Genomic DNA, 15,157 nt, shown 5'->3' on the forward strand with positions numbered 1-15,157 from the left:
TGATGGTCTCTGGAAAACATTCATATTTCATACTACAGATTAATGAGAAGTGAAGCAGCCACATTACTAATTAGTGTTTTCTGCATTTCATACAAGGGAACCATTCCACATTATGCTGCAGACACATTTAATCCTCTACATGTATTATGTAGAACCCAAAAATTCATCTAGACCACCCTAGATGACAAATGTGGTAAGTAGTTCAGCTGAGATTAGAGCGCTACTCAATAGACTTTAATATTCATACACCTATCATCTCCACCACAGGGCTCCATTTTTAAATTTATTGTTTTTGGTATTGACCAATAGATACTTCACCTCTTGAGTAAAATGTTCATAAAAGTTTTCAGTTCTTTGTTACATTGACCCATAGAAACCATAATGCTTCAAAAGAGGCCAGCATAGGAAGGCACCATTTTCTTTCTACTTGTTATCTCAGAGACTAGTAAGCTCCTCCCACAGGAATACAAAGCATAGTCTAGTATTTATACCTGAGCAGGAAACTACATCTCAGAGGACATCATTAAAAAGTTTACTGACCTACTTCTATCTGTTATCATGGTACAAATAAGTTACACAGAGCTGGGATCCCATGTGCCTGTTAGTCTAAAACCAAGCTTGTTAAGGTGAACTTGTTAACTTTTTAACAACACTTTTCCTTACACAAGTTTTCTGGAGGGAATCTGAAGAGGATCCTAAGAGATTGATTTCTCCTCTTTAGTTATAGCTTACCAGAAAAACAATATATGATCGCATCAAGTGGAAAATTCTAAAAACGTAGACACCAATTCCCTGAAAAGACAGTTTTCCATGTCCCGCCATCAACACACAATTCAGAAATGCTTATGTCCTGAATTTTAATTTGTTGCAAGTAATCCTCCTGGTAGGAACTTTCCCTGGCTTACCCTCAAAAGAATTTAAATTGCCTTCATGTGTTATTGGCTGGTTCTCTGGAAGGTAATTCTGGAACCCCAAATGTAGACAAGCATAATATTGAGGCCCTAAGAAATTATAGACATTTTATACTTTTTTCTGAGATTGAATTAGAAACTTTGAGCCCGAGAGAATATTTTCAGTAATATCATCTATGAGTTTTACTGAGCAGTAAATTACAGGTTAAGTAGGAAATTTGAATAAAATAATTACAGCACATTGCTTGCTACCTCATGCTTAGTTATAGTTCCTCAGTTTATCCTGGCAATTACTACAAAAAATTAAGAATATTTCTTTTAGTTCATAGAGCAAAAGGGCTGTGAAGGAAGATCAGTCTCAGCACAAGTAAAGAAAAACTTCTTTGGGCCAGAGATACAAAAAGTACTTCCTATTGCACTTTCTTGTATTGTGAATATTCTTTCTCAAATTACAAATAAGTTTTTTATATGCATTAGCTTAATACATCTATTATTTTGATTATGAGGCTTTCATCATTTTGGGCGATAGGTTTTTCTATTATATCTTAGGCCATCAAAGATGTGGTCTAAAATACATATGTATACTGTCTGCATTTCAAATTTGATTACTCTAAACTCAAGTTCAATGTTCCTTTCCAATTTCACATCTGCCTCTTCAACAGAATTTACTTTGCCTATTTTCCCCTCCCACTAGCAGAAAGAATAAGCATTGTATTCCTCTGACTGATGCTATTACCTAGAAACATCTTGTAAAATATGTGCTTTATCTCTCCTTTTCTCCAGTGTTCAACTAGAACTCTGTAACTGAATCTATAATCTACAGAAAAACATTAATTTTCTATCTCAAATGTGTGGAGCTATAATGTAACTGTCTGACTATAACCATGACATCAATATTGGAAAAAATTAATAGCTGCAATATCAAATCACTTGCATGGTTATATTGATTCAAATTATATAAGACAAAACTTATTGTTCTATCTAAATGCGAATGTAATTCATATTATATACAAGCTTCTATTAATATGAATAAACATAAACCACTTCTTCCATGAATACTTTCTGGATGTTCCTTGAACCAAGTTTATTGTGATCAATTCCTCTTTAATGTTGATATTCTTTGCCCAAGAATATGATTTTGTGTCTGTCTAATTGTAACTAATTATGATCCAAGAAAGAACCAAATGTTTAATTTCCTAGTCTCTACATAAACTTGTATGTAATAAGAAAATAACTTGAGGGGCTGGGAAGGTGGCTCAGTGGTAAAGCACTTGCCTTGCTTGCCTGAGGCCCTGGGTTCGATTCCTCAGCACCACATAAGTAAAAAGAAAAAAAGCCGGAAGTGGCGTATGGCTCAAGTTGCAGAGCGCTAGTCTTAAGCTGAAGAGCTGAGGGACCGCGCTCAGGCCCAGAGTTCAAGCCCCACGACCGGACCCCCCCCTCAAAAAAGAAATGAACTTGAGCCAGACTAAATGAACCTGTGTAATCTCAAATATATAAGCAAAAGAAGCTAGAGACTTTATCCAATTTTACAGAGCTCAGAAAAAGGGCAGCATAGTTATTATTTTAGCTCATATACATTTGATTAAAATGGGGTTTTATGGGAATTCGATTGCAAGAAACCAGCCACATTTGAGAGGTTGAATTGGGAGTCTTTATTACAAAGCCACGTGTCTGCAGGTGGACTCCTGTCTCAAAGACCTACAGCCCAGAATGTAACTTGCCTAAAGATTTTAAAGACAAAAACCACATGTTTGGGGTTGATACCAAGTCTTAACAGAAGCAAATCTCATAGGGTAATACTCAAGGGCAAGCCAAGAAAACCATATGGGGAAATATTCAGTGGTGAGCAAATGAGATAATTAAATCAAGGAGGAGCATTCTCTGTAGCACAGCTTTCATGGGGATAAGCAGCATGACATCTGCAATGCAAAGTACAGCCTATCTCACCCTTAGGCTTTGCTGAGCTTAGTGAAAAACTTTCTCCTCTCACAAGGCACCAGGTTGTCTGTAAGAAGACAATGTTCCCTGGACCCAGTATCCATAGTGCAATGGTTTATACTGTCCAATATGTCCTACGTCCCCCACAGCCAAACAACAGACATAAAATAAAATGTACACTGTCTGAAATAGAGAGCAGCGACTGAGTGAACTTATTACTTCTCCAATAGAAATTTGAATAGCAAAGAGTCAGGAAATATAAGAAAAATGATATATTAAAAATACTTTCCTTCTAAGGAAATTTCTCATTATTTCTCTTAAAATTAATTATCAAATCAAAAGACAGATTGGCTGCTTGGATTAGATCATGCAGACCAACAATCAACTATGAAACGAGTTAAATTACACCCTATTCAATGAGCTTAATAGATATTTTCAGAATATTTAACATACACTTCCTTTACATCAACACATAGAAGTTTTTCAAAAATAGAAAATAACTTTTACAGGGCAAGACGGAGCCGGGGGGGGGGGGGGGGGAAGAAGGGAAGGGATGGGAAGGGGAAACAAAGGAGGAGGCAACAATGCTTGATAAGAAATGCACTCATTACCTTGCTTATGTAATTGTAACCCCTCTGTACGGTATTTTCACAAAAGAGGGAAAAATGCAAAAAAAATAACTTTTACATAATAAGCAGGTCTTCATGAATATAAAATGTTGAAATAACTTTGCTTTTGGACATAAAATTAATAACAAAACTAGAAAGCAACGGCAAGATGAGCTATAGAAACTATATAAACACACAGAGTTTTTCAACAAAGCAGTTTTGAACTAATGATAGATCATTGAATTAATTAGAGAACAATTTAAAAAAATCTGTAAAAATAAAAATGGAACATGACATCCCACAACCTGTGAACTATAGTGAAAACAGTTCTAAAAAGAAAGGTCATAATTAAGAGTGCCTACCTTTAAAACAAAGAGGTCTCAACTAAATAACCTTTATTGTTTTCTCGTTTTGAACCCTTAGGAGATCAACAATAACTAACAAGATTATAGCTGAAACAAAATGTCTCAACAAATGAAAGCATGGGACTAAATGGATAGATTCACAACTTAATTTTACCAGACTTAAAAAAAATTTTACCAGACTTTTCAAAATTTAATACCAATACTTCACAAACTATTCTACAAAGCAAGCATTACTCTGATATCAAAGCTTGATAATGACATGACAAGGAAAACTATAGACAAATCTGTCTTGAACATAGACCCAAAACTCCTCACCAAAATATCTATAAATTATACCCAACAAGACATTACAATGATCCTCTACCATGATCATGTAGATTTTCTTCTAAGGATATAGCATAGTCCCACATACACAAATCAACAATTGTGATCCCGTACACAAATAGAATTAAGGACATAACCATGTATAGAAAAGGCATTTCACATAATTCAATGTCCCTGTATGATAAAATCTCTGAATCAATTAAGTGTAGAACAATCATATTTCAACCCAATAAAGGCTATCTATACCGAATAGAGAAAAACTGAAGATATTTCCTTTAAAATCATTTATAACACAAAAATGCCCTCTCTACTCAATAAATACAGTGCTTAAAATTTTAGTCAGATCCAAAAGGCGAGAGATGGAAATAAGTGGATATAAACATCCCACTGAAAGGCTATAATAACTGATAAATAAATTCAGCAAAGAAGCAGAATAAAAATCAATAACAAAGTATGGCTAACTTTTATACAGAAGGCTAATATGTAGAAAGAAAGCAGGAACTCAACTGATAAAGGCTGCTGCCCAAACAAGTACCTTCCAATAAACCTGACTCTAAGATGAAAATGATAAAACACACAAAGAGAGATTGATGAAGACAATGGATGATGGAAAGATTTACCATGTTCATGGATAGGGAGAATTAATCATCTTAAAATGGTCAAAACACTAAGTGCAAGTTCCATCAACATTTCGGTAACATTCACCACAATATTAGAAACACATGATTCTAAACTCTATTTAGAAGCACAAAAGACTCCAAATAGCCAAAAAGAATTTCAATCAAAAAAAGTTAAATAAAAGAAGAAGCAATGCTGGAGGCATCATAAAATCCAATCACAAATTATTCTATTCTAGACACTATTACAAAAACGGAATGGCAGTGGAATAAATATAGAGATATGTAGGGCAGTGTTACAGAATAGTGGATCTAGGTATAAACCCATGCATTTGCAGGTATCTGATTCTCAACAAAGTAGCCAAAACATACATTAGAGAAAGAACCTCTACCACAAATGGTGCTTGGAAAACTGGATATCCACCCACAGAAAGATTAAACTAGATCCCAGTCTCTTACTGTGTGCAGACATAAACTCAATTACCAAAGACATTAATGTAATGCCTGAAATTTTGAAACTACCAGGGGAAAAGCCTTCAAGGTATTGGCACAGGCTAAGATATCACGAATCGGACACTAGTGGCTCTAGAAATAAAAGCAAACATTATTAAAGCAATTACATCATACTGAAAATCTTTATTACAACAGTGGGATCAACTTAGTAAAGAGACAATACACAGAAAGTGAGAGAATCTTTGAAGAAGGGAAGGAAGGAAGGAAGGAAGGAAATATTTTAATAAGATTTTTATTAGGAAAATATGTACAAAGGGGTTGCAATTACATGAGGGAGGTAATAAGTACATTTCTTTTTTTCTTTTTTTTTTTTTTTGGGGGGGGGTCTGGTTGTGAGGCCTGAACTCTGGGCCTGGGCGCTATCCCTCAGCTTTTCAGCTCAAGGCTAGCACTCTACCACTTGAGCTACAGCACCACTTCCAGCTTTTTATTTTTTTCCTGCTTATGTGATGCTGAGGAATCGATCCCAGGGCCTCATGCATGCAAGGCAAGCGCTCTACCACTGAGCCACCTTCCCAGCCCATATACAATGAGTACATTTCTTATCAAGCATTGTTGCCTCCTCCTTTATCTCCCACCATCCCTATCCTCCCATCTCCACAACTACACTCCCCCTCCCTCCCACCTAAATTGTAAAGTTCATTTTTCAACATAGTATTTTGTACATCTCATTGTCGCAATGGCTCAACTTGTATCCCCATTTAAACAATTTTTCCCTTCCCCTCCCCAAATTATATGAACATCAATACAGTGAAAACAGGGGTTATACCGTGGGGGAGGGACATACAAAGTAACAAAAAAAAATCACGTGGTACCTTATAAATACATTAGAAGCAATAGCAAGAAAGAAAAAACCACTTGTGTTCTTATCTTGGGGTTCATTTCACTTAACATCATCTTATCTGACCATTTCTGCTTGTCTCAGATATACACTAGTTATTGCAAATAAGGGAAACCAAGGGACCTATGTTTCTTTGGACCTGGCTTACTTCACTTAATAGAATTTTTTTCCAAGTCTTTCCATTTCCTAACAAATGGGGCAATGTCATTCTTTCTGACGGAGGCATAGAAATCCATTGTGTATATATATCACATTTTCATGATCCATTCGTCTACTGAGGGGCATCTGGGTTGGTTCCATGCCTTAGCTATGGTAAATAATGCTGCAATAAACATAGTTGTGTTGGTAGCTTCAGTATGGTCTTGTTTGTGATCCTTTGGGTAAATGCCCAAAAGTGGGATTGCTGGGTCATAAGGGAGCTCTATGTAGAGTTTTTTGAGGAACCTCTATACTACTTTCCAAAGTGGTTGAACAAGTTTACACTCCCACCAACAATGCAGTAGGGTTCCCTTCTGTCCACATCCCCTCCAGCATCTGTTGTTATTAGAGTTCTTGATTATAGCAATTCTAACTGGGGTGAGGTGGTATCTCAATGTTGTTTTGATTTGCATTTCTTTTATGGCTAGGGAGGTTGAGCATTTCTTCATGTGTCTATTGGCCATTCTTATTTCTTCCTCAGAGAAGTTTCTCTTTAAGTCTTTCGCCCACTAATTTATTGGGCAGTTGTCTTTGAGGATTTGTTGTTGAGGGATTTAATTTTTTGAGATACAGGTATATTTTAGATATGAGACCCTTGTCCATTGTATGGATAGTGAAGATCTTCTCCCAATCCGTGGGCTTTCTATTGATCGTGCTAGCTATGTCCTTTGCCATGCAGAAGCTCTGCAATTTCATGCAATCCCATTTGTCCAACCTTTCTTTGATTTGTTGTGTTTTGGGATCTCTATTAGGAAAATTTCGGCCTGTGCCAAGGAGACCTAGGGTTTCTCCTATTCCATCCTGTAATGTTTTCAGGGTTTCTACTTTGACTCCGAGGTCTTTGATCCATTTGGAGTTGATTTTGGTGCAGGGTGATATATAAGGATCTAGCTTTAGTTTTCTACAAGTGATTAACCAATTTCACCAGCACCATTTACTGAAGAGGCTGTCTTTCTTTCATTCTATTTTTTTAGCTCCCTTATTGAAGATTAGGTGGCTATAGGTCTGTAGGTTCATTTCTGGGTTTTCAATTCTATTCCATTGGTCCTGAGGTCTCTTCTTTTGCCAGTACCAAGATGTCTTGATTACTATGGCTTTGTAGTAGAGTTTGAAATTTGGTATTGATATTCCTCCATCACTGTTCTTTCTGTTAAGGATTGTAAATTTTTTAATATACTTTTCATTGTAAAGATACTGTACAAAGGGGTTATAGTTGCATGGAATCTTCTATTTGAAAATCTCTCTATTAAAAATAATTCTTCAATGTGCCATGAAAGTCTATTTTCATCATTCACTACATCAAAGAGAAAGACTGTGGACTTTGGGAGCTTGGTGTGATGAATTTAAAATATCAAGAATGTATTATCTACATGTTTTGGTTTCACTAAACTATTTCCACACTGTGATTATAAAATGATCTGACTTTTTTCACTTATTTCATAAAGGTTATTCTCCTCCATAAGTGTTTTACTGCTTCCTTCACATCCTTATTCCTAAGACTATAGATCGTAAGATTTATTATGGGAGTCTTCACTCCATAGAATATAGCATCTGTAGCATCCATGTCATCTGAATTCAGTGTGTCTTTAGACTTGGGCTTCATGTACATGAAGAGGATAGTCCCATAAAATATTATTACCGCAGTGAGGTGAGCTGAGCAGGTCGAGAAGGCCTTCCTCCTCCCCCTCAGAGGACTGAACCTTCAGGATTCTGAAAATGATCAATGTATAAGAGATCATGATTAATAACAATGGTGTCAGTATGAGAAATGTCATGGCCACAAGTGTGATGAACATATTGCCTGAGACATCAACACAGGCCAATTTCATGTCAGCCAGAATTTCGCAGAGGAAATGATTGACAACATTCCTGCAGAAACGCAGGTGGGCCACACCTGCAATTTGCACTGCAGAGTTGACAGCCCCTGCCAGCCAGGACCCAGCTGCCATGGACACATAGGAATCCTTGCTCATGATGACGGGGTGTCGCAGAGGGTAGCAGATGGCCACGTAGTGATCCAAGGCCATCATGCCCAACAGCACACATTCTGTTGTGCCCGTGGCCAAGCTAAGGAACGTCTGCATGGCACAGCCTAAGGAGATGGTCTTTTTCTCTGAGAGGAAGCTCCCCAGTATGAAAGGAATGGAAGAAGTAGTAAAACAGATGTCCAAGAATGAGAGGTTCCCCAGAAAGAGGTGTGAAGGCGAGAGTCCAAAATGCTGATAATAATAAGAGTGCCATTACCCAGAAGGATGACTACATACATTGCTAAGAAGAGCACAACAAAATGTAGCTCAAGCTTTGGGTAACCATACAGTCTCTTGAGAAAAAAATTCTTCCGGAATGGTTTTGTTTTTCCATTCTATCTTACTGCCTCTGTTTTACCTGTAAGAAAGAGCATGGATTTTACTAGGATTGCTTTCAAAGGTATACCAATGCAGAAGTGCCAGACTTTTATAGGTTAAAAAAGAAACTAAAAAACTTCCTAAAAAAAGAAACTAAAAAACTGAAAGCCAAAAAAGAAGAAATAAGAAAGAAAGTACAGACGGAAAACGGGAGACTCGGTTACAAATGCATCCAGCGTTCTGAGCTGGTGTATAGCCCACTTCGGATGGCTGCCCCAGTGAGTAACAGGAAGGGCTGAAGAATTGCTGATGGGCTGCATCTGTTCACAGCTCAGCTGTTCTCAGTGGGTTGGAACTTAAAGGCTAAACTTCAGTTTCCTCCATCGTATACAAATCAAGAGTCAGCTAATTCCCAGTTGTAGCTTCATTATATCATATATGAAGTAGGATATTTATAGTGATGTGCAATGACTTCTAAGGTATTTATTAAGCAGTAGTGACCTACAGTGAAGTATGTATGCCTCACTGGAGAAATACCCTTACTAATACCTTCCCACTTCACTCTTACCTTGGTCACAATGATTTGATGTAACCAGTGTCCTCTTTATGTCATTTAAACTCACCATAATTCTAGGAGTCTATTATCATCCACATTTTATACATGAGTCAATTAAAACGAAGCTCTTACCTAAACTAGGCCAATACCAAATACCATTGAGCAAAGCTAAGATTCAAATCAAGGTCATTCTTGAAGATTCCTAAGCTTTTTTTCCCCATATACATAAAAAATGTATACAAAGTAGAATTAGGATTAAAAATGAGAATTACATTATCTATAACTTTTTAAATCACTTTTATTGGCTATAAATCACCACAACAAAAAAATGCTACCGTCATTCCTTGCAATTATACTATTGTATTTATTGCTTTTCCACCCAGTAGAATTGGAGCAGGTTCTTTTCCTGTTTGCTTCCATGATTCCAACAGCTAGAACAATGCAGACACAGAGACTGATGCTCAAACCTATTGACTTGAATAAATTAATAAAACCAAAAGATGAAAGCCTTTTTCTGTACAAACCTCTACTTATTTCCCCCAATTCAGTCTGAATAGAAAATCTGTGAGGTAATTACTACTATTATTAGCTGCATTGTCCCTATTATATGTAGGGGGAAATTAAGGCACATAAAAATAAGACAATTTGTTTAAAGTGAAAGTCACAAAACTAAGAAAAAAAATGCCACAGTTACACTTAAACCTTGGCAAGATGTCTGCAGAATTCAAGCTCTTAGCAGCCAATTGCAAATATGGTCAGGAAGTATCAGGCAAAAAATTAGTTGTTTACAAGAGACAAGTTCAATAGAAAGCAGTGGATCTGATGCTTTGTACTATGCTAGGAAATCAGTGTGTTTTTCTGGCAACGTTTAGTCATTAACTTGAACAAAATCCTTACAATTCTTGTTGCTTACCATATACGTCAGGTTATTTTCTTTATTTTGACTTACAGAGAGTTTTCTATATAGCTTTTGTCTTTTAAATATAAAGCATATTTAGTCAGGTATGGTGGCATATACCTATAATTTCGGTACTCTAAAAGCTGAAGATCACAAGTTTGAAGCCAGCCTGAACTACATAGTGAAACTTTGTCTCAAAGCCATCAAACAACAACTAGAATAGATTTGTGGCAGACTTGTCCTTTCTACTTTTGTATGTGCATGTTTATTAGTTAAGGTTTTTGTTGTATTGAGACAAGACCTCACAATGTAGGCTACATTGGTCTTCAACTCAAAATCCTACTTCTGCATGCCTTATGAAGGGATTATAGGTATGCCAGCACACCTGGTTTAACTTAAGTTTCTGCCTTTGTAAGTATCTTTAAACTTTTTTCAACCTTTTTTTTTGTAGGCTGTGGGGCTTGAACTCTGGGCCTGGGCACGTCCCTCAGCTCTTCAGCTCAAGGCTAGTGCTCTACCACGTGAGCCACAGCGCCACTTCTGGTTTTCTAGTACTTAATTGGAGATAAGAGTCTCACGGGGACTTTCCTGTCCAGGCTGGTTTTGAACCATGATAATCAGATCTCAGCCTCCTTGGTAGATAGGATTACAGGTGTAAACCACTGGCATCTGGCCTTAAATCTTTTTTCTACTTTCATTACATAAAAGCAAAATGCTTTATTTCATTTCTCCCTTAAACTTTTAGCTTACTAAAGACACTCAAAATACTTGATGTTTCAAGCTAGCACTTATGATATAGATTTAAGATTCAATAGTTTTGCTTATAAAAAAGAAATGTTATATCCACTAGGGAACTCTCTAACCTCCTTAAACCTAAATGAAAATAAAATAGAATACATTCACTCTTTCATTTCTCTATAAATACTCCCATTTTTTTACTGAGATAATGTGTTAAGACTTTCCTAACAATATGTCTTTGTAAAATTTCTTCAGCCTTTACATGATACAAATTTGGATAGTCAAACTTTATTAATGCATCTACCTATGTGCTTATTCACTGATATTTCTGGCACCCCCTCCTCTGTTTTTCATCATTTCTTAAGGGCTGTATTTATATTTTTGGTTAGCTATAGTGTATTTGCAGTAATTTTTCTCATGCAACATGTACTATGTTATTGGAATTCCCATGGATCAATAACCAACACAATGAAACACAAAAGTGAAATAATGAATATCATCTATGATCAAAGATCAAAATATAAACTAGAATGCCTTAATAGAAAATAAGCAATATAATAAAATACCAAATACCTTCCTTTTACTTTACAGGCAAAAGCATATTATTTTGACCTACAAATTCCACATGTAAGAATATATTTGTTTAAAAGCATGTACTAGAAGAAAACAATATGTATTTGTATATCATATATAATGAATATGAGTATCATGTATAACTTATGTAAATATAAATATAAATTATGACTATAAATTATCACTATACACCTGACACATCCCATTTAGTTCTTTACACTTCTGTTATATGAATTGGTTACAGAGCTGAGACTGTGGCCTAGTGGTAGAGTATTTGCCTGGCATGAATGAAGCCCTGGGTTCGATTCCTCAGTACCACATAAACAGAAAAAGTCAAAAGTGGTGCTGTGGCTCAGTTGTTAAGAGTGCTAACCTTGAGCAAAGGAAGCTCAGGTACAGTGCTCAGGCCTGAATTCAAGTCCCAGGACTCTCCAGAAAAAAAGAACAAATAAGATGAATTGGTTACAAAGATGTATGTGTAAATTCTTTACACATGTATTTAAATAAATAAGTATAGAGATACAGAGACATTGCCTGAAAAGGTTAAGAAATTTAGTGGCCAAAATCCCAGAGAATCCAAAAAGAGAAATACCCTACTACCTCTTACTATATGGCAAAGCTTGTCAAATTTACATCATTTAGAATGATTGACTACAGATTTAATCCTCCATAATTATCACACAAATATATTGGTGCATATGAAAATTGATGTCGATACAAATTGATTCATTAAAATATTATTTTTCGTAGTATATGAGGAAACAATTGAAATTTCCACAAAGAAGTAACATGGCAATGATGGGATTCCATTAGCAAAAGAAATAAGATATTTTCCTGTACAATACTATGCAAAGATCGTCAAGAAATAATAAGTGGGAAAGTAAATGAGAATGGCAAGCCAACATCTGTGCAAAAAGAGATTATTCTTACGCATGCATGCCGTCTTTTTTATGTTTTTGCTCACATATATCTCAGATCTTAAAATTATAAGCACTAGTTCATTATCTCTAGGAAATGAAATGGATAGTTGATCTAAAGGATGGTACTGTTTATCATTTTGAATCTTGTGAATATATTCAAAAGATTTCTATATATAAACATGTATATATATATATATATATATACACACACACACACACACACACACACACACACACACACATATATATATATATATATATACATATAGATGTGTATACATTTAAGCTAAAGACTTGCTTTTGGATTCAAAACTTTTCTTCTTTTAATCTTCCCATCATACACTATATCATTTCCATATAACACAATGAAGACATATGTCTGAAAATTACAATAAATTATTCAATGTCACATATTAGATGGAAATTGCTGAGTACTTTAAATACAGTCACCTTCTCAACACTGAAGACACTTCATATAGTTTGATTAGGACTTGTGGGCCCACCTCCATTTCCCGTCTTACCATTAGCCTCTAGGTTATTCTTTGCCGTGATTAAGGATCCATTCTTCAACTGCATGCCATTTCATTTCTACAGAATGTGTCAGTGTTTGTTTGTTTGCTTGTTTTTATCATCTGCAACAAAATTACAGCTCAGTAAATGTCACTGTTCTTACTCTCTTTTTAAATCCTCAAAGCCTTCCCATTTCAGAATCTATTTTCGCATGAATTTCATGGGCATACTTTGCTCTGAAGCCCCAGTCCATCTTCAATTGCAGGACATAATTAATGTACTTTCAACCATCCCTAAATCAACATCACTTTTCTGTTTTTAATTCCTCCTTTTGCCAGATTTTAACATGCTGCAGATTTTTATGAAATTTGTTAAGCTTTTCAGATTTTTCTGGATTAATAAATAAGCCACTTGAGACCCCAAAGGATAGTAGGAAAAGCTTTTAGAATAATGGAGATCATACTGCACCTGTGAAAGTTGTATCTCTGCAATTTCAAGAACTACCTCTATTTTAGAGGCAGTCTCTGTTCAAACATTATCTTTGCCCATCATTAATTAGTTATCCTAGACGGTTTCTGGTCATTACTTTCCCTAGCAGTACAATAGAGAGAGATAGAACCTATAACAGTATAAGTCTATTGATAAAATTAAAAGAGATGGTACATGCAATTAAAATAGCAACGTAATGTTCTCACTACTAATGTTTTCCTCCATGTCTCCCTTCCATGTCTCTCCTTCTGTTAAAAGTATTTTTGTACATCTTAACTGGTTATTAATAATACTGTATCAAATTTAATTCGTTCCTTAAATTGGGTACATTTTCTTTTTTAAAAACTTGAGACAAATCTCACTATGCCTGCAGACTAGTATGGAACCAGTAATCCTCCTGTTTCAGCTTCCTGAGTGCTGGTATTATAGCCATGCACCAACATGTCTGGCTGAAAATTAGAGTTTTGATCATATATCCATGTAGTCTGTTCCTTGTCTTAAAGCACGTGGCTAGCCTTTCTTGAGTAGGACAACTGTAACAATTTTTAATAAGGCTATTCACATTTAAAAAGCTCATTTTACACTTAGGATCTATTGATAAAAAAGCAAAAAATTAAAAATGTTTGTTAATTTTGCATACAAACAGAATAATGCCCAAAGTTTTCTTTTGGACTCTATTGCGTTGATAAATTGTCCTCCCACACACACACAGATTTTAGTTGGTTATGTGCAGTCTTTTAAAATTTCCCAAACTAATTGCAGTATTCTCTTTGTGTATTCTGTCCATTTGAGAGTCCCTAGCCTGGATCACAGCGTTCTGCTCTGTCTGAGAGGCCCTTACCACTCCATTGTTTGCAGTTCAACTGGTTTGCTGTTGGCTGAACCAAATGACACTGAGTTATCATGCAAAGAACCAAGTGACATTGAGTTACTGTGCATAAGCATCATAGACACTTACGAATTTCTATACTAAACTTCAACATAGTCTATTCACTACTGTGCACTCAGCTTCAGTAAGCTCAAGTATGTGATAGAATGTCCAAATACTTTGTAAACCACTAGAAACTTCAGATGAACAAAAAAATAATATAGACAAGTTCCATGCAGTTTGTTTCCTAAGTGCTTTTGCATACAAATTGCTGTTTGAGTCTCAGCTTTTTTTCTTTTTTTTTAATTCCCAGTAAATAAACCTATTAATCCCATTGTGAACACTCCAAGTCTTTCCTCAGTGAGAAAAAAACATTTCTTTTCCAAATTTGATAGATTTAAGTCATTAGTCTAAGTCTTGCTTATAGATGATAAATGTGCTTCTTGTTCACCTCCCAGGAACTTACATCAAATCAGAAGTTCCTTAGCTCTCTGGGTTGTAAAAAAAAACCATCTTATTTTATGGTTTATACTTTCAGGCCGACTTCATAGCTCATTGTCAGTAGCTGGATCTCTGAAGATCAGCCAATTGCAATCCACTAGTTAATATGCACAGAAAAATAGTGTGAGGTGATATGATTACTAGTAAAGTGTCATTAAATTCTTCTCGCTTATATAACAAATCATTATGTTCTTTTAGTTTAAAATAAGAATTTTTGCATTTCATTTTAGTAATAGGACAAATTAAATTTTCCCTTAATAGGGCAAATTAATACCCCTCTGTTGTTAAAAGCCACAAAATCCTAAAGAACTTGTCTCAAACTTTAAGAAACAATTTAAATATTCTCCTCTTAAGGACTGCCTTAAACCTCTGTACACAATGATAAATGGCCTCAGTGATGAAAAATCTATGAAACTTATGAAAATTCAGATATAAAGCCCT

At 35.5% G+C, this 15,157-nt stretch overlaps 1 protein-coding gene across 1 annotated transcript; it reads right to left on the minus strand.

Moving 5' to 3' along the window:
- Positions 1 to 7,750: 7,750 nt before the first annotated feature.
- Positions 7,751 to 8,983, minus strand: LOC122124164 (olfactory receptor 13C2-like). The gene is given in 5 exon segments (XM_042698868.1): positions 7,751 to 8,002; positions 8,004 to 8,512; positions 8,515 to 8,650; positions 8,652 to 8,694; positions 8,862 to 8,983. Coding segments are annotated over 5 exon segments (1,062 nt in total).
- Positions 8,984 to 15,157: the final 6,174 nt, after the last annotated feature.

This window comes from Dipodomys spectabilis, unplaced genomic scaffold (genome assembly GCF_019054845.1).
Source record: "Dipodomys spectabilis isolate Male_0828 unplaced genomic scaffold, ASM1905484v1 ptg000006l, whole genome shotgun sequence".
NCBI classification, from domain to species: Eukaryota; Metazoa; Chordata; class Mammalia; order Rodentia; family Heteromyidae; genus Dipodomys; species Dipodomys spectabilis.